This window comes from Schistocerca piceifrons, chromosome 11 (genome assembly GCF_021461385.2).
Source record: "Schistocerca piceifrons isolate TAMUIC-IGC-003096 chromosome 11, iqSchPice1.1, whole genome shotgun sequence".
NCBI classification, from domain to species: Eukaryota; Metazoa; Arthropoda; class Insecta; order Orthoptera; family Acrididae; genus Schistocerca; species Schistocerca piceifrons.
Window position 1 is genome coordinate 63745930 of NC_060148.1, and position 26627 is coordinate 63772556.

The following is a 26627-nucleotide window of genomic DNA, read 5'->3' on the forward strand; positions in this document are numbered from 1 at the left end:
ACTTGAGTTTGCTAAACATCTCCGTAACGCTATCACGCTTACCAAATAACCCTGTGACGAAACGCGCCGCTCTTCTTTGGATCTTCTTTTTCTCCTCCGTCAACACGACCTTATACGGATCCCACACTGATGAGAAATACTCAAGTATAGGTCGAACGAGTGTTTTGTAAGCCATCTCCTTTGTTGATGGACTACATTTTCTAAGGACTCTCGCAATGAATCTCAACCTGGCACCCGCCTTACCAACAATTAATTTTATATGATCATTCCACTTCAAATCGTTCCCCACGCATACTCCCAGATATTTTACAGAAGTAACTGCTACCAGTGTTTGTTCTGCTATCATATAATCATACAATGAAGGATTCTTCTTTCTATGTATCAGCAATACATTACATTTGTCTATGTTAAGGGTCAGTTGCCACTCCCTGCACCAAGTCCCTATCCGCTGCAGATCTTCCTGCAATTTTCTAATGCTGCAACTTTTCTGTATACTACAGCATCATCCGCGAAAAGTCTCCAACTTCCGACACTATGTACTACGTCATTTATATACATTGTGAAAAGCAATGGTCCCATAACACTCCCCTGTGGCACGCCAGAGGTTACTTTAACGTCTGTAGACGTCTCTCCATTGACAACAACATGCTGTGTTCTGTTTGGTAAAAACTCTTCAATCCAGCCACACAGCTGGTCTGATATTCCGTAGGCTCTTACTTTGTTTATCAGGCGACAGTGCGGAACTGTATCGAACGCCTTCCGGAAGTCGAGGAAAATGGCATTTACCTGGGAGCCTGTATCTAATATTTTCTGGGTCTCATGAACAAATAAAGCGAGTTGGGTCTCACACGATCACTGTTTCCGGAATCCATGTTGATTCCTACGGAGTAGATTCTGGGTTTCCAGGAATAACATGATACGCGAGCAAAAAACATGTTCTAAAATTCTACAACAGATCGACGTCAGAGATATTTACATCTACATCTACATCTACATGACTACTCTGCAATTCACATTTAAGTGCTTGGCAGAGGGTTCATCGAACCACAATCATACTATCTCTCTACCATTCCACTCCCGAACAGCGCGCGGGAAAAACGATCACCTAAACCTTTCTGTTCGAGCTCTGATTTCTCTTATTTTATTTTGATGATCATTCCTACCTACGTAGGTTGGGCTCAACAAAATATTTTCGCATTCGGAAGAGAAAGTTGGTGACTGAAATTTCGTAAATAGATCTCGCCGCGACGAAAAACATCTTGGCTTTAATGACTTCCATCCCAAATCGCGTATCATATCTGCCACACTCTCTCCCCTATTACGTGATAATACAAAACGATATGCCCTCCTTTTGCACCCTTTCGATGTCCTCCGTCAATCCCACCTGGTAAGGATCCCACACCGCGCAGCAATATTCTAACAGAGGACGAACGAGTGTAGTGTAAGCTGTCTCTTTAGTGGACTTGTTGCATCTTCTAAGTGTCCTGCCAATGAAACGCAACTTTTGGCTCGCCTTCCCCACAATATTACTTATGTGGTCTTTCCAAGTGAAGTTGTTCGTAATTTTAACACCCAGGTACTTAGTTGAATTGACAGCCTTGAGAATTGTACTATTTATCGAGTAATCGAATTCCAACGGATTTCTTTTGGAACTCGTGTGGATCACCTTACACTTTTCGTTATTTAGCGTCAACTGCCACTTGCCACACCATACAGTAATATTTTATAAATCGCTTTGCAACTCATACTTGTCTTCGGATGACCTTAATAGACGGTAAATTACAGCATCATCTGTGAACAACCTAAGAGAACTGCTCAGATTGTCACCCAGGTCATTTATATAGATCAGGAACAGCAGACGTCCCAGGACGCTTCCCCGCGGGAACACCTAATATCACTTCAGTTTTACTCGATGGTTTGCCGTCTATTACTACGAACTGCGACCTTCCTGACAGGAAATCACGAATCCAGTCGCACAACTGAGACGATACCCCGTAGGCCCGCAGCTTGATTAGAAGTCGCTTGTGAGGAACAGTGTCAAAAGCTTTCCGGAAATCTAGAAATACGGAATCAACTTGAGATCCCCTGCCGATAGCGGCCATTACTTCGTGCGAATAAAGAGCTAGCTGCGCTGCACAAGAACGATGTTTTCTGAAACCATGCTGATTACGTATCAATAGATCGTTCCCTTCGAGGTGATTCATAATGTTTGAATACAGTATATGCTCCAAAACCCTACTGCAAACCGACGTCAATGATATAGGTCTGTAGTTTGATGGATTACTCCTAATACCCTTCTTAAACACTGGTGCGACCTGCGCAATTTTCCAATCTGCAGGTGCAGATCTATCGGTGAGCGAGCGGTTGTATATGATTGCTAGGTAGGGAGCTATTGTATCAGCGTAATCTGAAAGGAACCTAATCGGTATACAATCTGGACCTGAAGACGTGCCTGTATCAAGCGACTTGAGTTGTTTCGCAACCCCTAAGGTATCTACTTCTAAGAAACTCATGCTAGCAGCTGTTCGTGTTTCGAATTCTGGAATATTCCATTCATCTTCCCTGGTGAAGGAATTTCGGAAAACTGCGTTTAATAACTCCGCTTTAGCGGCACAGTCGTCGGTAACAGTACCATCGGCACTGCGCAGCGAAGGTATTGACTGCATCTTGCCGCTTGTGTACTTTACATACGACCAGAATTTCTTCGGATTTTCTACCAAATTTCGAGACGATGTTTCGTTGTGGAACCTATTAAAGGCATTTCGCACTGAAGTCCGTGCCAAATTTCGCGCGTCTGTAAATAGATATAGGTCTACAGTTTTGCGCATCTGCTCGACGACCCTTCTTGAACACTGGGACTGCCTGTGCTCTTTTCCAACCATTTGGAACCTTCCGTTCCTCTAGAGACTTGCGGTACACGGCTGTTAGAAGGGGGGCAAGTTTTTCGCGTACTCTGTGTAGAATCTAATTGGAGACATTCTGATACCTTTGTTAACATTAACAGAATCGAGAGCTGCTGCCCAGGAACAAGTGGACCTGCGGACACCTCGCCTGATCGTTGTTCGTTCAAAAGGCGGCGGAGGGGATGGTTCGCCAACCTCACGGAGCCAATACTCGTGCCTTCGCGACCTCTCTAACCTGACTTGCACACTATCTTTGCCAAACTTGTTCGCGTTTAGGGGTTGGTACTATCGTATCACAGAAACACTCTACTCATGCAATGCTACGACCTCTGACCAAAGTTTTCTACTACTTCACGTAATATCTCATTCATACAGTCCATGTTGCGGAAGGGAAAGTATGCAAGAAAACGTGGCACACACGAAATAAAGATCAATGAATAAATAAATAAACACCGCCTGGTCCATTCTGTTCTGCTTCTTACCCAATGGTTTACTTCTGCCGAGTAAAAACACTCTCCCTATTGTTTTCCGGTAGCGGAATTTATTGATAATAATATGGAACGGGACAACAAGTTCCGTTTCAAGCGTACAGAAATAAATATATATGTGCACATAATACTCTAGCAACGTCTGGTAGTGATGATGTAGATGCATCGTAAATTCTGGGTATCGAAGCACATATATACTGGCCACGACATCTTGGTAGATGATTGTTGTAGTGTCTGTGTGTTTATGGGTCGCATTTTTTCAGATGACTTGTCAAGCCAATGGCAGCACAGCAGCTCTTGCCGCAATTGTCACAAGCGTATCTGGCTGCTGAGACAGGAGCAGTGGTAGCATTGCGAAGCTTTTTCTGCCTTAATGTGTCTAACAAGCCTTCATCACGCTTCGACATTCCCGATGATATATCATCACGCCACTCTGGTCTCGTGCTAGCCCGTGCCTCCCATCTGTTTGTGTCGATTCCAAAGATCTCCATATCTCGTTTACAGGAGTCGTTGAACCTCAACACAGGACGTCCTAAAGGTCTTTTGGCTATAGAGATCTCTCCAAGCACCTCACGTGGTAATCTGTCAGGATCCATACGGTGGACGTGTCCCAGCCAGCGGAGTCGTCTCTGCTTCAAGATAGCTGGAATACTGTTGCAGCTAGTTTTAGATAGCATTGCTTCGTTGGTCACTCGGTCGTTCCACGTTACTCCGAGGATGGATCTCAGGCACCGCATGTGGAAAGCATTAAGGCGACGTTCTTGTTTGGCATAGGTAGTCCATGTTTCCGATGCATACAAAAGGATGCTGAGGATTCAAGTTTGGTATACAAGAATTTTGGTGGTCAAAGAGAGTTTGTTGTTTTTCCAAACATGTATAGAGAGTTTGCCAAAAGTTGCCGCAGCTCTTCCAATGCGAGCATCAATATCCTTGCAACAGAACTCATCGAAATTCGTAGTCAAGGCTTCCTCTGAACTGATGTGTAAGGTCTCTAAGCACGTGCCAGATATTCCCAGAAAATCCATATATGTATGCACACAACTCATCATACTCAGACGTTACACTCTGGAGGGCTGAACTAGCACACATCAAGTGTCTGAACATAGCCATCTGAAAGTGAATGCACTGTGTGGTTTTCTTGTTGTATATTTTCTCTGTTCTTGGATAGTCCACCGCACATATTGTACGAAACTCTAGTAACACTGCAGGTGTTTGAGCGCTGAATATAGCATTTATTTGTGTTCAATTCGACATAATTGGTACCATTCATAGTCTGAAAGCACTAAATCGTGGATTTTCAAAAATTACCTTTATGTTTAACTAATGATATGAGGAGATCCTTACAACTACACTTTTACTGTCATTCACATTCAACTTCACGTTTTAGTAAATAATACCACTTTGATATCTGCATTAAACTGTGGTAACAGCTTGACAAGTGGTTAAGACGACGGTGATAGGGGAAAGTCGAAGTCTGGAAACAGTTCTACGTGGTGAATTTATTTCTGCTCTGATGTATCAGTTGCACTGTGCAATGCTGGGGCTCGACAATTGGCGTATATGTTGAATATGTTGCTAAACTGAAGTCTAGAAACAATTCTATGTCCAACTCCAATATGCCAGGCACTGCATCATGGAGTCAGTCCGTGTGCTGACTCAGTGGTGTAAGTAATGGATATGGTTGTGCATACTGACTCGATTTTCACTCAAGTGTGCCAGGAGCTGCAATAAGGGGGCTTGTCTCCATGGTGACTAGACTTCTGCTTCTTTTGTCGCTCAAATGTACTTGATTTTCACTCTGTGTTGGGAGCCACATGCTTATTTGTATCTCCTGCTGCTTTTGCTCCTCAGATGCATCAGACACTGTGACGTCTACATCAGGGATCTGTCGAACAATAAATAAACAATGGGAGAGAAAGGAATTGTTTAGTAGCTACAATCAACTGTGTAAGTCAGTTTCTTACATCTGGAGGTGATAGATCTCTGATGACACTACACCATGCCTTTCACTATGGAGTACAGAGCACAAGTGGTGGGCTCACCTGATAGCTAGTAGCCCTGTGCTGAGGATCAATGGTGGGGCAGACGACCACAGCGCCATGGGAATTGGAACAACTACTTTGGACTGAGTTCATATCCCCTGGTCGCCATCTTGGATTCTGACGCCATTGAAGACGTGAAGGATTCTAATCTTAGAACCATGCAGGTTAGTACCTGCAGGATGACATCGCAGAAATAGCGTTACGCTCCTCTGTGGTTTATCGTGTTGGTATATCAGATGTGAATAACATGCTACAAATTCATAGCAGAGACCTCGCTCATGATAGGTAATAAGCCAGGATGCTACTGGTGAGTAGTGGATAGAAATCTGCTGGAAATTTTAGATGTCCTATGTCAACCATAAAACACTTATAATTTATGTGAGGCATCACTTAAGAATGCAGTGACAGTCGAGACATTAGATAAAATTCTGTTTATAGGAAGAGGGTCAGCTCTTAACATTTCGTCTACATTGATGCCAAATTCACATCAGACCAAGGCGTGTCTGCAGCAAAAATTAGTGTTAGTTAAAAAGTTTTAGTGTCACCCATCAAAAGAGAGTGTGGGTCTCTGTGGGTATAGATGGCTCAGCATCTTATGGTTAGTTGGAACCGAGCGAGGTGGCGCAGTGGTTAGCAGACTGGACTGGGAGGACGACGGTTCAATCCCGTCGCCAGCCATCCTGATTTAGGTTTTCCGTGATTTCCCTAAATCGTTTCAGGCAAATGCCGGGATGGTTCCTTTGAAAGGGCACGGCCGATTTCCTTCCCCAACCTTCCCTAACCCGAGCTTGCGCTCCGACTCTAACGACCTCGTTGTCGACGGGACGTTAAAACAACACTAACCTAACCTAACCTAATGGTTAGTTGGGAACCTATTGAAATCTGAATTCGTCGTTGTGCTTACTGTTGGAATCGATTGAATCTACTACTACAGATGTAGTATAGTACTATGCCAACTGAGCCACACCGACACTCACATCTCTGTGAACTATTATACGTCATTTTCCTGTACAAACACACAATTCGTCATAAATGAGAGGTATGTGTTGAACGTGGTGTTAAAAGAATTTGATGCCACTTCTATTAAACTTCAATCTTTAGAAAGACGATTGTATATACTCAGCAAGGTTGCTTGTGAAGAATATCTTATATAACTGCTAGTAGGCCCCTTTTGCTATTCCAGCTGCATATGGAGCAATGGGAGGACGAGTGTGTGCCCCTGTGAAGTAACCTTAAGCCTTAGAATGTGCTGTACCTGTGCGCCTTATGCTTCGTAATATGGAGACTCAATCTATGGTGGACATATAGTAACTGCTCTGCAGTTATGTTGTCAAGTACGAGTTGGAACATAAAGTTAATGTTAAATACAGCATGAAGCATGATCTGGCATCTGACACTGGTGGTTGTTTTTTGTGATGAAATGTCATGGGTAAGAAGGGAAAAGTGTACTACTTTCATAAGACGTTGCTGTTTCCTCACATACGTCTACCATCATTGACGATCATTTTATAGGTGTGCCATAATGTTCTAACTGTAGCTGGATATGAATTTCCTAAACAGCTGCTGTTATATAACGTAGAAACAGCTTCTGTCAGACAGAATAAATGCTGTATTTGGTGCCCAATGGAGTAATTTCACCCTTTTAAAGTTTGTGATGTAGTGAGTGGAACTTTTTAGCTTGCTTCTTAGGTCTACTAGCATGACGATGTACCAATTTGAATTTCCTTTCAGTTTTTACTTAGGACAAAATCTCTCGTAGGAAACACACTAGCACAACTGGGCTATTTTTTTTTAATTTCACACACAGATTTTGGATATCACACCAAAATTTGAATTTACCGGCATTTTATACACATAGCTATTGATCTTTGCCAGAGTGGGCTGTCGGGATGGGACAGCGGGGAAATCCCAAGACGTTGTTCATGACATCATCAATGACATTCTAGGGAGTGGCATCTTTTGTTGGGCTCAAGCTCTCCGTGCTACTCTACTACTACTACTACTACTACTCTGTGCCACTTACAGAGCTATTTGTGGTGCATGTAATTCTTGTGTAACATGTCATTTAATTTGTGCTGCAACATTCATTTGTCACCTAAAGATGGTCAAGGAAGCCGCAAACTGGTTTGTGATCATATATGTAGTAGTTGCAGAACGTCAGGAAAGTGTTTCTTTTCTGATTTTAGTTACATATATCTATTTATGTATTAAACTGGAACCTAGAAACGATGGAGAGGCTTAGTCCAACCATAGCCCTCAGTGGTTCACAACCCCACAACAGGCCACAGCGGTCCACCCACCCAACTGCTGCCCCACACCGTACCCAGGGTTACTGTGCAGCTTGGCTCCCAGTGGGCTCTCCTGGGATGTCACATGACAGATGAGTGTAACCCCAAATGTGTGCGTGGTAGAATAGTTATGTTGAACGCGTATGTGGAAACTGTGTTTGTGGAGCCATCGCCGACACATTGTAACTGAGGCAGAATAAGGGCAACCAGCCTGCATTCGCCGAGGTAGATGGAAAACCGCCTTAAAAACCACCCACAGGCTGGCCGGCACACCGGGCCTCGACGCTACTCTGCTGGGTGGATTCGTGCCAAGGACCGACATGCCTTCCTGCTTGGGAATCAGTCCGTTAGACCATGCGCTAGCTGGGCGGGCCTGATATTGGTTACTTCAAGTTCATTTAGTCCGAACTCATGAAGCTGTAGTCATGGCCTCCTACCATCCACAGACACCTTCCCTGTCCGCACTCATCTGCAATTAAATGGATAAAACAGCAATAATTGGAAACGAAATTACGAGGAGCTGTGACATAATATCGTAAACCAGAGTGCACTGGATACACGCCTCCAGCTTCGCTCAGGCCCATGAAACACTCCGTCGAGCTATAGAGTAACAGCGAGCACCACAGCTGTTGCACCTCTGAGTCTTACCTTGACTGAGAGTGGACTGCCACGGTACTGAGTATAAAGTTCACGGCAAAGTCCGAGACCAAATTGTTTTGGCAAATATAATGATTGAAAAATTTATTTTATTTCTTTTATAATCCATAAATGAGGCACTGTTGAAACAGCATCATCATATCTGTGGTAAAACGAGAACAAAATTATTTAAGGAAGAAACAAGTTCAAAATGCGGGAAACATTACTTGTCTTGAGCTAATGAATATGGCAAACAGAGAGATACCATAAAGATTCCCTCAAAGAAACTGTTGTCCATTTTGCCGTCTTATCTATATTTCTTTGCACAAACGAAACTGTCAAGCTGAATACTCCACACAGCTCATGATTAAGTAGGCCACCGTTGAACGAGATGACGTTACTCGTGAACCGCATCACGGACGGCGCCAGCTTTTTATTTCCTCATTTTGGCAGTCCTGGTGATCCACTCGAGGAAGGAGGTTACTCTGGCGTAAGCGGAGGGTTTAGCTGTGTCGCAGTCCGCGGACCCAAAGCTGACCACGCCGATCTGCTTGAAACCGTCTTTCGTTTTGATAACAAGTGCACTACCGCTGTCGCCCTGCAACGAGAAAAAAAATTTTCTTTCATACATATAATGCAGTTCTGCTGCAAGTATTGAGGCAGCTTTCAAGAGAAATCACGCACTGATCCACAAGGGGCTGTGAAATGAAAACGGGACAGATGGAGAAAAAGTAAGTTAAACGTTTATCATTTCAAAAGGAATCGCCATAGTTGTTATTACACTATTGGCCATTGAAATTGCTACACCAAGAAGATGACGTGCTACAGACGCGAAATTTAACCGACAGGAAGAAGATCCTGTGATATGCAAATGATTAGCGTTTCAGAGCACTCACACAAGATTGGCGCCGGTGGTGACACGTACAACGTGCTGGCATGAGGAATGTTTCCAACCGATTTCTCATACACAAACAGCAGCTGACTGGCGTTGCCTGGTGAAACGTTGTTGTGATGTGTAACGCCGGAAATGCATATCCTCCTATTTCCATCTATTGTACTATAATTTGTTTTCCTTATTTTTGTTACCGGAATATACGACATTTCTGTGTCTTTACATATTGTAATTGTTTTACTATTTGTATATATATATTTATGCATTTATGTCGATGTATAATTGGTTTGTTTCGTAAATATTATTTGTATTTTTACGCTGGGTCTTGCCTAGGGAAAACTGCTATCGAACGATTACATCGATAGGTCGTGTGAAGACTCAAAGTGTGTAGGATCTTTGGTAGTGTTAACTCTGCCGCGTGGAGCGCGGGCAGAGCTGGGGGAGTCTGGCTGGAGTAGCGAGTGGAGCAGGTGTGTTGTGTGACGCTCCCGCGAGTTGCCGCGCTTTCCGGGTTTGGCAGCATGTAATTGCGCTCGACTTGCGATGATAAGTTTCTGACATGGTGTCGCGGACGGGAAGCATTAGCTGGCGCACATCAAGAGCCCATTTCGCCTGGTGACCGTGTCGAGAAGAAGGCGCGCCAACATCCAGCTTCTGCAACAGCGACGGCCGACAATGAGTGACTGTCGCCACCTCCTCGATCGACGGCTTCAAACCTTCAATCAACCAACAGGGGAGACTAAAAGCACGTAAAGTTTCAGAACTGTATGGCAGACCTCAGCTTTTCAAATTGTTCCATTTGCCTCGCAAAATTACAGCAACTTAGCATGAACCTTTGTTGCTCATTGTCCCAATTGCATTGCCAAGCAGGGTCCCTTCCTTTTCCGAAATGAACCCGAGTGTCGCTGAAATTCAAACGCCAGCATAATTCCATTTCACTGCTTTAATTTCAAAGTTCAATTTAAGTATTCATAGCTGGCTACAATAGTTAGATTACACAAGCACAAATTAAGAGTGCGAGTTTTGTTACCGTATTTTAGCTTACCTGTGACTGCGGCTCAGCTTGGTACGTACTAAATTTTACTATTGTTAATTGTTCAGAATCGTTTAATTCAAGTTCAAAGTTAAATCTCTTCTTTCTAAATTGCGTAGATTCAAGTAGCTTTAGAAATGATTGTTGAGGTAGTCCAAGACTAACTGTATTTCGATGTGCTTCAGAAAGAAAGCTCACTATTAACTTCAGTCACTAAATTAACTTTCGATTTTCCGGTTTCATTAATTCTTTTGCTAAATTAAGTGTAGCGAAATTTATTACTTCTGACAAACTTTCAGTTTTCACACTACACGTGTCAACCTTCAGTTGCCACGCTTCTAGTGCTAATTATATGTGTAATAACCTTTCTTTTTCAGTTATTATAGTAATTGTCCATAGGACTGGCGACCGTAATTTCCCCCAAAACTCAAATATCTAATTACCGCTAGTTGATTGTTAACGTAACGGCCGCACATTTACTTTCTTTATTAACTTTATCCCTATTTCAAAATTAATTTCCACCAGTTTCACTTGCATTTTTCCTTTCATTTAGATGTAACCCTTTCCTCCCTCTTTACCGACAGGTTAACTTCGGTGACGATGGCTTTTCCAAAATTCCCATTAGGTACACGCAGTTTCATTTTTCACTGTCATTAAGGTCGATAAGTGAGGGGGAGGTTACAGATGCCTCGTTTAAGGAGGAGAAATGCGTACCATCACGTTTCCGACTTTGATAAAGGTCGGATTGTAACCTATCGCGATTGCTGTTTATCGTATCGTGTCATTGGTGCTCGCATTGGTCGAGATCGAATGACTGTTAGCAGAATATGGAATCGGTGGGTTCAGGAGGGTAATAAGGAACGCCGTGCTCGATCCCAACGGCCTCGTATCACTAGCAGTCGAGATGACAGGCATCTTATCCACATGGCTGTAACGGATCGTGCAGCCACGTCTCGATCCCTCAGTCAACAGATGGGGACGTTTGCAAGACGACAACCATCTGCACGAACAGTTCGACGACGTTTGCAGCAGCACGGGCTATCAGCTCGGAGACCGTGACTGTGGTTACCCATGACGCTGCATCACAGACACGAGCGGCTGCGATGGTGTACTCGATGACGAACCTGGGTGCAGGAATGGCAAAACGTCAATTTTTCCGATGAATCCAAATTCTGTTTACAGCATCACGATGGTCGCATCCGTGTTTGGCGACATCGCGGTGAACGCACATTGGAAGCGTGTATTCGTCATCGCCATACTGGCGCATCACCCGGCGTGATGGTATGGGGTGCCATTGGTTACACGTCTCGGTCACCTCTTGTTCGCATTGACGGCACTTTGAACAGTGGACGTTACATTTCAGATGTGTTACGACCCGCGGCTCTACCCTCATTCGATCGCTGCGAAACCTTACATTTCAGCAGGATAATGCACGACCGCATGTTGCATGTCCTGTACGGGCCTTTCTGGATACAGAAAATATTCGACTGCTGCCCTGACCAGCACATTCTCCAGATCTTTCACCAATTGAAAATGTCTGGTCAATGGTGGCCGATCAACTGGCTTGTCACAATACGCCAGTACTACTCTTGATGAACTGTGGTATCGTGTTGAAGCTGCATGGGCATCTGTACCTGTACACGCATCCAACCTCTGTTTGACTCAATGCCCAGGCATATCAATGCCGTTATTACGGCCAGAGGTGGTTGTTCTCGGTGCTGATTTCTTAGGATGTATGCACCCAAATTGCGTGAAAATGTAATCACACGTCAGTTCTAGTATAATATATTTGTCCAATGAATACCCGTTAATCATCTGCATTTCTTCTTGGTGTAGCATTTTTAATTCAGTGTACATTGTGATACAGGACGGACTGCGTCTTCAGGGAAAAGTGTTTGCAGTTGCCTACGGAACCATGACAATATCCGAGAGAATGTCTTCCTATAGGGCTCCAAAATTATGGAAACCGCATGGCCAGGTATAGGGTCTATATGGAGGATGTGTGATGGCTTACCAGCAAAACGTCTGCAGTGTAGTCGAAACAGCTTTGGAAACATGTGTGTGGACCCTGCAACACGATGATACCGTTTCGACTACCTAATGGCGTGCATCAATTTTAGCGAAACGTCCACTTCCCCTTGTGTATGGACTGAAACGTGCCACCAAGTGCGAACTCGCAGGAATGTTGGCAGACAGCTTCATCCTGTTTCAGGATAATGTCGCCAGTGTTGTTCGACTACTTTGCATACGTTTCGCTAGAAAGCCCTTGCTCATCTTCCAAACAGTCCCGCTTTCTCCCCATGTGATTTCCATTGTTTGGAACCCTGAGGAAAGACAGTCATGGACGTCTATTTACGTCGGACGAAGAGGTGCATGCCAGGTCCTGTGGGCAATTACAGACATTTTTCCATGAAGATGTTGACCGTCTTTTCCCACAGCAGGATAAATGCATTATGAGTTACGACAATTACTGTTGAAAGGTACGCCGCCGGTAGCTGAGTGGTCAGCGTGACAGAATGTCAATCCTAAGGGCCGGGTTCGATTCCCGGCTGGGTCGGAGATTTTCCCCACTCAGGGACCGGGTGTTGTGTTGTCCTAATCATCATCATTTCATCCCCATCGACGCGCAAGTCGCCGAAGTGGCGTCAAACCGAAAGACTTGCACCACGCGAACGGTCTACCCGACGGGAGGCCCTCGTCACACGACATTATTATTACTGTTGAAAGAATTAACAGTTTGCAAATGTAGCATGGCTCTCCAACCTAGCAAAGTCCCTCCACATCCTCTAATGCCATGCAATGTATTCCATCTCACTTTCCATATCTATTTACCTTCCCCCACATGGATCCCCCACTACCTTATCATGTTCCTACCTCTTGTCACCCACATCAAACACCTCCACATTTCCTATATTATCTGCAAACTAGATTCCAATAACCCCATTGTCTTACCTCTCAACACTGGTATGCTACTGCACCTTCACACACTCTATACCCCATCTCAATACAACTTCAACTCACTCCTTCCCCAGAAGATAAGATCTGCCCTGAAATTTATCTCTCCTACCAGCTTTAATCCTTCCCCACCTATCCCACTCCATATCAGGGCTCTTCCCTCTCTATCCACCCCTATCCATTTAATCTTTTACCACTAACTTTCCCACACGCCGTATACTCCTCCTACTCCTTTCACCCTGTGTCTTTCCCACCACCTCTATTCCCACTATCCACTGCACCTCCTACCAATCATCTCCATAACTTCCCCACACTTCTCAACCTCTACAGAACGTATTACCCCCTTCCACAATACTTCTCACAAAGTGCAGGTCCTCCAGTTGTTAAGTGAAGGTGTAGTGCTCCACTGTTTTTTCATAGAAGAAAATCGCCACATTGTATTTGCGTATTTGTGTTTTTTAAATTGTATATATTTTTCATTCTTTTAGCTGTCCTTCATTAACCTTCGTAATTTAAAACGAAATCAGTCCTCATATTACCCCCTGCCCCATTTTTGTTACATTATGCAGAATGGTCTTGGCTGAGGAGCAGAATATTCTACCACTGACAGCTCATATGGAATGAGAGGGATGAAATAACAAAAAAGAAAAAAAGGGTGGAGCTTTGGAGGCTAGATACGCAGTTCTCTCTACTGTAGTGAGGCAATGGTGGCAGCAATGGCGTCACTGCAGCGAGTGGAGCTCTTGTTATGTTGACAATGATTGGCGTATAATGTGCAGCATATTGGCTGCCCACAACTCAGCAACTGAGGCACTTCGCTCAGGTGGTGACATAAACTCAATTTCCCAACCAGTCTGGGGCTCGGGAATTTTGTGACTGCAGAGAAGAGGCTCACCCTTTTAAAGTCATAAACATTCCTGTTATAATACAAGTAGACAAATCCAAACTTATGGTCGCATATTTGGACAGTTGGGTTAGCTAGATTTTTAAAGGGGACTCCGATTCTGAACCTTGTTTGAATTTAAAATAAAAAATCTAGGATCGTCATCTTGAATTTCACACCAACATGACGATGGCCTATTTTGGATTTTTGAATTTTCTGACAAATTTTGAATTTCCTGCAAAATTTTTAATTTTTCCCCATATTTTGAATCTCCCACCACTTTGTAGATAGGTCAATTGCCTTTATCTCTGGGCGTGGGAAGAAAAGTGTGGGGACCTACATACAGTACATGATAACATGATAACAGGATAGGGAAAGGGGAATCTGGTAACAATGCAAAGTGTACCTGAATCCCCTAATGATTATGATGTTGTTTGGACACGAATTTGATGGACGTCTGTGGAACATAGCATCATGATAGTTGAAGCAAACATTGTGATATATGATGTAAACAATGCCCTTTTTTTACAATGCTGTGTTAATGTAATTTCAATTGAATTTGCTTCAAATGAACTGAAAGTAGGTCAGCATTCAGCTTCAGACTGGCTACTATCTGCTGGTTGAAAACATCTACATGTAGCTAACAGGCTCAGCTGGCATCCTTTGACTTCCAGATGGGCTTCAAGCCATTGTGGAAACACCTTTTGTCCCAGTTGTGAATAGCAGACAAACTTCGACTTGCAATTGAGGAGTGGGGGGTGGGGGGGGGGGGGTGGGAAGGGGGAAGAAGTACCTTTTCTCTCTTGTGAAACAAAGCTGTAGTCCAGGTGGAAGGAAGGTGACCCTGCAGGTCAATGTCATTTGTCCTAAAACCACAGGCTCAAACTGGCAGGAGAAAAACGTCTTTAGTGTGACAGGGAAACGGACATCATTTGTCTTAGGTGAGTGACATCATGCGAAAACTCGGAAAATCTGCCAACAGTGCAGACTATGTTGTATTCCAAGTCAGCCATCTAGAATCATCACCTTGGATTCTGACATCATGAAGCTGCTCCATTATCCTAGGTCAGCCATCTTCAGTCACAATCTTCGTTTCTGATGTCATACACCCCAGATCAGTAGGCAAAGGTCGCCATCTAGGATTGCCATCTTGAATTTTTGAATTCCATACCAAAACAACAATGCCCTATTTTGGATTTCTTAATTTTTGTCAAATTTTGATTTTCCTGCCAAATTTTTAATTTTTCGCCAGTTTGTACATAGGGCAATTGCCCTATGTCATTGGCGACGTGAGGAGAGAAGCTTGGGGAACCTGCCTACAGTTCACGACGTCATTTTGGGGAGACAGGATGGAGAGAGGGTAATCTGGCAACAATGCAATGCATGCCGGAACTCCCTCAGCATATCTACTCGCAATCATGTTGTTTGGATGCGAATTTGACAGACGTGTGAAACACAACATCGTGATAGTTGCAGTAAACATTGTGATATATGACGTAATTTATGCCCTTTTTTACAATGCTGGTGTATTTTGGTGATTTTTTTAAATGTTGTGGCGTTTGACAAGTGGCATGGATTTGGAAAATAATTTGTTAAAACTCTTTTGTGTTGTACACCAAGTGCAGGCCGCTGATCTATCTCCGATCGTTTTTACCAGTGCAGACATCTCTTGGCGGCAGTAAGCAACTGAGGGCATAAATCAGCAATTGATAGCATTTTGCGTTTCTCTGGGATTGTGGAATAATATATGAAGCAAAATTCGTCTTTAGCAACTATGTATTACTAACATACACCGATCAGCCAGAACTTCATGAGCACCTTCTTACTATTGATACCGATCCACGCAGGCGATAGCAGTGTCATACGGCGAGGGATGACTGCTAGTCAGACACACACATGGTGCATGTAGTATCAGTGAGCATGATGTATGCGTGTAAAATGGGGAAGACGTGCAATCTATGTGAGTTTCACTGAGGGCAATCTGTGATAGCATGGAAGCTTGGCATGAACATTTTGTAAAGTACACAACATGTCAGATGCTCGAGGAGTACTGTGTGTAGTGTCCTCAATATGTGGCGGAAACCACGTCCAGACACGGAGTTTGGCAGCCACCCTCATTACAGATGTCAGATGTCGTGGGCTGAGCGGATTGGTAAAACAGGGCAGGCAGCGAACTGTGACGGAACTAACATCAGACTTTAATGCTGGACAGATTACGAGTGTATCTGAACACACGCCGGCCGGAGTGGCCGTGCGGTTCTGGGCGCTACAGTCTGGAGCCGAGCGAACGCTATGGTCGCAGGTTCGAATCCTGCCTCGGGTATGGATGTGTGTGATGTCCTTAGGTTAGTTAGGTTTAAGTAGTTCTAAGTTCTAGGCGAGTGATGACCTCAGAAGTTAAGTCGCATAGTGCTCAGAGCCATTTGGACCATTTCTTTCTGAACACACAGTGCACTGTATGCTGCTAATGATGGGCGTCTGCATCTGACAATCTACGACTGAAATGGGCACATGACCATCGGCACTGGACGTTGACGCAGTGGCAGAGCACTGCACGGTCTGATGAATCCCAGTGCCTTCTTCGTCATGGCGATGGGAGGGCGCGAATACGTCGTCTTCCAGAGGAACAGCTGCGGGATGGAGGTGAGCTGGTGGTGGCTCCATTAAGTTCAAGTGGACATCCATGGGTCCAGTGGAGCTCGTGCAAGTCGCCATGATGGACAAGGAGTATCATACACTGGCTGCAGACCACGCACACCCCTTCATGACGATCATCTTTCCCAATGACAGTAGCATTTTTCGACAAAACAGTGTGCCATGTCGAAAGGCCAGGAGTTTGATGGAGTAGTTCGAGGAACACAGTTGGGAATTCCAATTGATGCGATGACCCCTCCCCTAACTCGCCAGATCTGAACCCAATCGAGCACTTCTGGCATGTGACTGAATGCAGAATCAGAGGTCATCACTTCCCTCCCTAGAATTTACGGGAATTAGATGATTTGTGCATGCAGATGTGGTTCCAATTCCCTCCAGCGAACTATCAAGGCTTCATTGCTTCCATGCCATGACATGTCGACACTGTTACCTGTGTCTAAGGCGTATATACTGGCTACTGCGTAGGTGGTCATAATGTTCTGCCTGATCAGCGTCTAGCTTTGAATGAAGTAGCTTTGAATGAAGCTGCCAAAGTGGCTGATGAGCCCAGTCCACATATGAGTTTTTTAAGTCATTCATGAAATCATTGTTCACAGTATCTTCGTCATTTTACACAACTCATATACTTTTTAAAGTGTGCGACGTATTTTTGTTAAATATTTCAGTTTATGAGAACGAAGTCTTTCGCGACGGCACTTGTATGTAAAACATTCTCGGTTTTCTTGCCGCGCCAATTCGGGATAAAATCTCAAGCTTTCGACGATAGCCTCCATCGCCATCGTCAGGAGCGACTGACTGTCTTCACTGCTGGTGTGGTAGCCTTATATAGCACGTGGACAGCTTCTGATTGGTCGGTTTGTGATTGGTCGGCGATTACGCACTGCTGTCACAGACGGTGTCAATGGCACCACCGCTTCCGTTGGAACATAAACCTCGGAAGGTACGTAATCGCCAACCAGTCACAAGCCGACCAATCAGAAGCCGTCCACGGGCTGTATAAGGCTACCACAGCAGCGGTGAAGACAGTCAGTCGCTCCTGACGATGACGATGGAGGCTATCGTCGAAAGCTTGAGATTTTTAGCCCGAATTGACACGGCAAGAAAACCGAGAATGTTTTACATAATATTTCAGTTTGTTCGAACACTGTTGTGTGCACTAAAGATGGGGGCCCCATTGTTATTCGCTGTTTCTTTTTATGGCAGCTATAATACTAGGTTCTGATTGGAAGAGATGACAGGAAGGTGGTATATTAGGCAATGCTGGTGTGTGTATGTGCTTGTGTGTGTGCGCCATTTTATGTATATAATACATATCTTTGAATGGGAAGCTATATGCGTCTTTGTAATAAAACACTGATTAAATACTGAGGTATAGATGCAAACACAATTTTTTAAGTTTAAAATTAAGTAATGCAGCATGGCACGGCTTTTGCGCATCATATGAATACTACGTTCTGGTAGGGAAGAGGAAGGGGAGGTTGTGTAGGACTATAAAACATAGTTCAGCTTGTTCTACCTTCTCGTAAATTTACTTATTTGTTACATTTATTTATTGAGACTACATTCTGACTGGGTGCTTTCTTTTAATACTTTGCTGTATGTGGTTTGTCCAGTGTTGATAGATGTGTCAGGAGAGGAAGGATTCGAGGACCTTGCTAAACACTGAGGTGAGACAGATGGGGCAGAAGGGAAAGTATCAGTAGGAGGTTTGTGTGGTTTGAGGAAAAGTAGGATTTTGGATTTTTTCCATTGTTGAGGATAGTAACTTCTGGTGAGGATACTAGTGTAAAGGGCTGCAATTGTGGTGAGAAAGGAGAGGAAGCATTCTTTGACGTATCCGTAAGTAGTGCAGTTGTGACTGGGGGAAGTTTTGCAATTTTTGTGGAACACTTGTTTCATGTTGTATTAGTGCATTTAATTCTGTTTGTGTTGTGTTGTCAATTACTCATAGCTGGGGGCCAGAGGTGGGACAGCGGTATTTGTACATTAGTGGATGTTAGGCAAAAGTTAGTCATCGAAATGTGGAGTCATCAGGGATGGAGAAGATCTCTGACAACTAGGGTGGAAAATGATAAGCTCTGCTCAGGTTGTTAGGTAAGGGAAGGTTCCCATAGAGAAGTGGGTGGTGAGGTATGGGGTTATTGCCAGTGAGTCGAGTGAATGCTTTCCAGTACTTTGAAGGTTTAATGGGGAGTGTAGCACTGAGTCTGGAGCATGTCTGGCGCGAGTTCCCACGTTTTTTTGCATTTAAAGAATTCCTGATACGTCTCAATATTTTATGGTGGTGTGTGAGTGTATACCAATCATGAATCTGAAAAAAGGAGCAGTACATATAATGGGGTTCTCAGAAGAGTGGTTGGGCTTGTAGGGAAAGGGGGGCGCAGTAAGGATGTATGGTATTGGTAGAATTTGAGGGGATAAAGCGTCTGACAAGGTCTGTTGCAGAAAGGATGTAGCATGAGGTGTATCATCAGGTCGCTGGAGGACAGCGGGTTGCTTCCGGTCTGTATTTCTATGGATTTCTAATAGACATTCCAGTTGGTGTGGGATTAGTCTTGGATAACTCCTGTATGGAGATTGGGATAGGATGGGTGGGGATGAGGTTGTGTGTAGGATTTGATGAGAATTAAAGGTAGGTTATCTCTTCTAGTGGGGTGTCTAATGGGGTTGGGAGGTGCTAGCATGACACTGGTGTTACTTTCAGAACAGGTGAGAAGTGGGATGGGAACAATGTCACCTTGCTGGGAATCAGTAAACTGATGACACCACTGTAGTTCTGTGGGTGATCTACTATGGATGATGAGGTCAATGGCAATAATATAGGTGGAAAAGGTACAATCTATGTGGGTGAGGAAGTTTCAGGGGTTTGGGTTGCATGTAGATGGCGGAGCAGGTAATGGTTAAGATTTGGAAAAAGAGGTTAAGTATAAGGTGTTTAGTGGGAGTATAGTATAAGGTTGTGGACGAGCAGAGATGTTCTTGTGGCCAATTGAAAATCCACCTCAGGGCAGGGGAAGGGGTTATCTGTGTGGTGTAGAATGTAGGGAGAGATTCAGACAGTGTGATAAGGTTGGACGGATATTTCATTAAGGATAGAGGTATGGACACTATGTTGGGATAGGGTATGCATTAAAAGATGTTTGTTGATGGGGAGGTACAAGATTTTGTAGTGCTGCTACACCATTGTAAAGAACAAGACAGGTTTGTGTAGGTGAGATCTAAGGAGGTTTAGATGAGGATGTCATGGTGGGTGAAGACGAAGTGGACATGGTTGTAAGCAGCTTGAGTGTTGAAATGGAAGATGGAGTGAGTAGCAGGAAATTTGCTGGAGGGTGTGTAGACATTGTAATGGGTAGGTGTTCTGGAGGACGACTGTAATTAATTTGATAATATCTTAAGCACTGGGAGTTGGGTAGAAGGAATTGTTGGAATGAGCTATCAGTTGGATGGACTGGGACAGTGAGATCAGATTTGGTGGGTTGTGTCTTAGCTCTGCATTTTGTAAAGTAAGTGGGGTGGGAGCCATTGGAGGTGTTACAGGTAGGAGGGGATGCTAGGTTAGGGCACTGTTTAAGAAAATGTGAGGCTTTGCAGTGTGGACGGGTAGGTGAGTTTTTACAGTCTGCAGTAAGGTGGACATTGTAACAGGAGGATTTTTGGCAGTGGTAGGATTGGATTTTGAAGGCTCTACCTTGTGGCAACAGTGATAGATCAGGGCTCCCTCTTTAAGGAGAAGGTCTATGGTGGTGGAAGATTCAGGGAAAATATGGTCGAGGTGAGTGGGACCATGTCATTATTGACACATAGGGCTTGTTGGACTCCTAAATCCAGGAGGTTGCTCAGCTCAGATGCCATTTATTCATCCATGATTTCAAGGTCGACTTTTGTGATCCCTGTGGTGAGGGTGGGAGAACAGCAGGGAGGTTGTTTAGCACTGGATGTGGTGGGGAGAGCCTTTGGGACCATAGGTAATGTGAGAAATTTTGGAGAGCAAGGCAGTGTGGAAGTTGGGGTTTAGGGACATCAGTAAGACAGAGTCTCTTTTTGGGATGATTTGTTGGATGTGGAGATTGGGTAAGTATTTTTTGATGTCGAAGGAGGAACTTTGGGTAAGGGCTGGAGAGGGTGAAGGTGTAGATGGTAGGGGAAGAAGTTTGAGAAGGAGCTGTATCCACATACTGTCTTCAGGTTGAGTTAGTGGTTTTTAAAGTGTGGGAGTGGGAGAGATGTCAGTGGTTTGACGTTTTGTGGATTTCTTAACGGCTGTTTGAGGGAAGGGCGGTTGTGGTATGGAGGGTGGCAGGGTATGACGTTGTGTATGGTTGCCTGGGGGTTGTACAGGTCTGGCTTCGTTTGGTGCAGTGAGGCTGTGACACATGTGCTGGTGGTGGTGAAGGTAGTTAGCAAGTTGACACTGAAAGAGAAAAGGTAGAGGGATCTGGGGACAGAGAGAGATGCATGTGTAACTGCTGCCAAAGGACAGGATACGGAAAACACAGAGCAGAGGCCACTCAACTTCACCTGCTGCCGAGGCAGTGACACACCACTGCAAGGCTCACAGAGTAACTCACCATCACTGCTGAGACCAATAGTGAAGTGCGCAAGAGGACTCCTGTGTAAAGTCTGTGACGACTGACATATAGGAAAGTAGCACTGAGATGACAGAGAATGTTACACATTTTCTTCAGATTGTAGTGTTTGATGGGAAAATGTTAACTGTGTGATAAAAAGCTTTGCAAGTGCTCATCGAAAATATATGTATTTAACTTAAATAGTGTAGTGTTTGATGGGAATATGTTAACTGTGTGATAAAAAGCTTTGCAAATGCTCATCGAAAATATATGTATTTAACTTAAATAAAACAATCATATTATAATCTGTTTCCCATGCTCAAATTGCCACACCTAATTCTTTTTTCTGTCAATGATTAGAGATACCATATTCAAGTCAAAATTTTTTATAATTAATAATTCTGATTAATTTTCATTATTTCCACAATGTCAGGCAATAAATAATTCTATCGTAACAAAAATTACTTCCCATTGTTTGTATCAACAAAACTATCACTCAGCAAAAAATATTTCTCCTTTGTCCTTTTTCTGTCAGAATGACATCTGTTGATGGTAACATTTTAATAACGACTGAACATATGAGGGCATTACCAGTCGCTTGTAGCTATATTACATACTACAGCAATAGGTATTCAGTGCATGCAAGCATAGTGTGTGTGTCCGTGTGTGTGTGTGTGTGTTTTCTCCTGGCGGAGGTTCGAGTCCTCCCTTCGGCATGGGTGTGTGTGTTTGTCCTTAGGATAATTTAGGTTAAGTAGTGTGTAAGCTTAGGGACTGATGACCTTAGCAGTTAAGTCCCATAAGATTTCACACATATTTGAACATTTTGTGTGTGTGTGTGTGTGTGTGTGTGTGTGTGTGAGAGAGAGAGAGAGAGAGAGAGAGAGAGAGAGAGAGAGAGAGACACAGCCTCCAATTGGTAAATACAGTTAATCTGATGAAATAAATTGTCTCAATGTTAATTAATTACAGGTCTTCACTGGAAATAGCATTTACGTTTTCACAACTATTACAGAGCTCTTAAAAGCACAGGAGAAGAACTTGCCAAAGACCAAGTGCTCAGGAGAACCACAGTTTTTACTCACAGAGCAGCCACCCGTGTGCTCTCCAATGGCACACAGTGTACTTTCAACAACGTTGCCAGTGTCGTAGAACTGCGCGCATACGTTATTGGGAACAACCTTCACCTGGGTCCATTGAAGAAGGTCTGGAGGTGACCGCACTGTAACCAAAAGAAATTCATTATAACAACCTCGTGTGTCCTTAAGAACTTGAACATCCAACATAAGGTAACTACACATATCAAAAAAAGTTTTGCATCACCTCGGTTCCGAGAGTTCCGGAACCTGTACGGAAAATTGGAATAATCAACATAAACATAATTTCCGTTCTTTTTATTCCTCATGAAAACCACAGCGAGACCTTCAGAGGTGGTGGTTCCAGTTGCTGTGCACACCGGTACCTCTAACATCCAGTAGTACGACCTCTTGCATTGTTGCAGGCCTGTATTCGTCGTAGCATACTATCTACAAGTTCATCAAAGCACTGTTGGTACAAATTGTCCCACTCCTCAACGGCGATTAGGCGTAGATCCCTCCGAGTGGTTGGTGCGTTACGTCGTTCATAAACAGCACTTTCCAAACTATCCCAGGCATGTTCGACAGGGTTCATGTCTGGGGAACATGCTGGCCACTCTAGTCGAGCGATGTCGTTATCCAGAAGGAAGTCATTCACAAGAAGTGCACGATTGGGGCGAGAATTGTCGTCCATGAAGACGAATGCTTCGCCAATTGCTGCCAATATGGTTGCAAAATCGGTTGGAGGATGGCATTCACGTAGCGTTCAGTCTCTACGGCGCCTTCCGTGACCACCAGCGGCATATGTCGGCCACACATAACGCCACCCCTGCACATAAGAGAACCCTCCACCTTGCTGCACTCGCTGGACAGTTTGTCTAAGGCGTTCAGCCTGACCGGGTTGCCTCCAAAAACGTCTCCAACGGTTGTCTGGTTGGAGGTACATGCGACACTCATGAATGAAGACACCATGATGCCAATCCTGAGCGGTCCATTCGGCATGTTGTTGGGCCCATCTGTACCGCGTTGCATGGTGTCGTGGTTGCAAAGATAGACCTCGCCATGGACTTGAAGTTGCGCATCATGCAGCCTATTGCGCACAGTTTGAGGCGTAGCCCGACGTCCTGTGGCTGCACGAAAAGCATCATTCAACATGGTGGTGTTGCTGTCAGGGTTCCTCCGAGCCATAATCTGTGAGTAGCGGTCATCCACTGCAGTACGAGCCCTTCGGCGGCCTGAGCGAGGCATGTCATCGACACTTCCTGACTCTATGCGTCTCCTCCATGTCCGAACAACATCTCTTCGGTTCACTGTGAGATGCCTGGACACTTCCCTTGTTGAGAGCCCCTCCTGGCACAATGCTGATGCGGTCGAATCGCGCTATTGACCGTCTAGGCGTGGTTGAACTACAAACAACACGTTCCGTGTACCTCCTTCCTGGTGGAATGAATGGAACAGATCGGCAGTCGGGGCCCCTCCGTCTAATAGGCGCTGCCCATGCATGGTTGTTTACACTTTTGGGTGGATTTCGTGTCATCTCTGCACAGTCAAAGGGACTGTGTCTATGATACAATTATCCACAGTCAACATTTATTTTCAAGAGTTCTGGGAATCGAGGTGATGCAGAACTTTTTTTGATATTTGTATTTATACCCCAAGAGGTGCTTCATTCTGTGGTTATAACTGGTAATTTCTGAAACATAAAGACATGTGATCCAGGATCAGGGTTGACTTGGAAGGGGGCCACTGAATTAAAGAGCAGAGCGTGTGGGCTTTGCTAGCTGCTGTTGCAGAATGTGAAACATCGATATCTTATCGTCTAATGCCACCACTGTCCATAAAGAATAACACTGACACAGTAAAGCACAACTTCCTAGAATGCGAGAATATGTTTATATTTATTTATGGGTCACCCAACGAGGAAAGTAGTAGAAAAAGGTCATAGTCTTTAAATAAAAATCAAGTCTATCATTAACGGAATTTTATTTATTCTTGGGTTCCACAAAATTTAATCAAATGTTATCAAACAAATAATATCAACTGAACGAATAATCAAGTTAGCAAGAGAGTGAGAATAACAATATGTGAGGAACACTATGGAAGCAGTACCACATGGAGGCTAAAGCACCAAGATACCACAAGAAACAACAAATTTACTGTTACCAGTCGCTGCTTATTTGTATCCACGACGCATTTCGGAAGTTTAAACCTCCATCATCAGCTTTGTTTAAGAAATATGGCAGTATACATGTGATGTGTTAGGACAGCCGAGCAGTACTAGGCGCTACAGTCTGGAACCGCGCGACCGCTATGGTCACAGGTTCGAATCCTGCCTCGGGCATGGATGTGTGTGATGTCCTTAGGTTAGTTAGGTTTAAGTAGTTCTAAATTATAGGGGACTGATGACCTCAGAAGTTAAGTTCCATAGTGCTCAGAGCCATTTGAACCATTTTTGTTAGGACAGTGAAAGGAACCTGTGACCACTGGAGACAGTGCCCAAAGTTCCTCCAGACATCGTAACACAACACACACATATGTCACACTAACAAATGTAAATCCATTTGACGATGGAGGTTTAAACCTTTGAAACGCGTCTTGGAGATAAATAAACAATGACTAGTAATAGTAATCTGTTTTATTTGATGTCAATAATAGTAACGGTAAAGCCCAATCTAAAATGTTCACAGTGAGATACATTTGTCTGTGCAGCTCGCTGATGTAAAATTAAAGAAAACATATACAAATTGGAATTAAGTCAGCTATTCAGTTTGCACACCCAAAAAGTATGGGTAGTGAAGTACTCAGACTGTGGTTTGCGCTACTGTGGACTGTGAATACTTTCCTCTACTCAAAGTTCGAAGAGTGCACCTACAGCGACAGATGGGCATCCATCGGCTCTCACTTCCTCCAGCTGCATCTCCGCCAAATCTCCAATCCCAAACAGTTAATTCCTTCTTCCCAGCTTCTAACCTTTCGAAACCCCAGGGTGGACGAGATGACTCCATTCATGACAGACGAGAAACATTATAAAATTTACGGATAGTCAGGTAAAGGACAGAAAACTTTCCCCTCTTTGCATACACAATCCAAAATTTTGGCGCTGGAGAAGCAGTGTTACTTGCACTAGGTGGCACGAGGCAATCTCACTAGGTAAACCAAATTTTTAGAGCGACAACAGATGCGAGACTTCCGCATTAGTCGACTGGCAGTATGGTGTCCAAGCCTTTAAAGTCAGCACACAATCGCAAAAGTGCCGTGCTCGATGTATCTCCAGGGTGTGGTAAGGTGGACACAGTATAAAGTGCCCAGCACCCAGACATTGTTGTTGTTGCGGTCTTCAGTCCTGAGACTGGTTTGATGCAGCTCTCCATGCTACTGTATCCTGTGCAAGCTTCTTCGTCACCCAGTACCTGCAGCACCCTACATCCTTCTGAATCTGCTTAGTGTATTCATCTCTTGGTCTCCCTCTACGATTTTTTCCCTCCACGCTGCCCTCCAGTACTAAATTGGTGATCCCTTGATGCCTCAGAACATGTCCTACCAACCGATCCCTTCTTCTGGTCAAGTTGTGCCACAAATTCCTCTTCTCCGCAATTCTATTCAATACCTCCTCATTAGTTATGTGATCTACCCATCTAATCTTCAGCAGTCTTCTGTAGCACCACATTTCGAAAGCTTCTATTCTCTTCTTGTTCAAACTATTTATCGTCCATGTTTCACTTCCATACATGGCTACACTCCATACAAATACTTTTAGAAACGACTTCCTGACACTTAAATCTATACTCGATGTCAACAAATTTCTCTTCTTCAGAAACGCTTTCCTTGCCATTGCTAGTCTACATTTTATATCCTCTCTACTTCGACCATCATCAGTTATTTTGCTCCCCAAATAGAAAAACTCCTTTACTACTTTAAGTGTCTCATTTCCTAATCTAATTCCCTCAGCATCTGCCGACTTAATTCGACTACATTCCATGATCCTCGTTTTGCTTTTGTTGATGTTCATCTTATACCCTCCTTTCAAGATACTGTCCATTCCGTTCAACTGCTCTCCCAAGTCCTTTGCTATCTCTGACAGAATTACAATGTCATCGGCGAACCTCAAAGTTTTTATTTCTTCTCCATGGATTTTAATACCTACTCCGAATTTTTCTTTTGTTTCCTTTACTGCTTGCTCAATATACAGATTGAATAACATCGGG

At 44.0% G+C, this 26627-nt stretch overlaps 1 protein-coding gene across 1 annotated transcript in view; it reads right to left on the bottom strand.

Annotated features, from left to right (window-relative positions):
* Positions 1 to 8790: 8790 nt before the first annotated feature.
* Positions 8791 to 26627, bottom strand: part of LOC124719695 (chymotrypsin-like protease CTRL-1) — a 122124-nt gene continuing 104287 nt past the window's right edge. The window contains exons 4-5 of the mRNA XM_047244903.1: positions 22432 to 22568; positions 8791 to 8955 (exon numbers count right to left, since the gene is read on the bottom strand). Coding sequence (XP_047100859.1) covers positions 8791 to 8955; positions 22432 to 22568 — 302 coding nt within the window. The remainder of the gene's footprint in view (positions 8956 to 22431; positions 22569 to 26627) is intronic.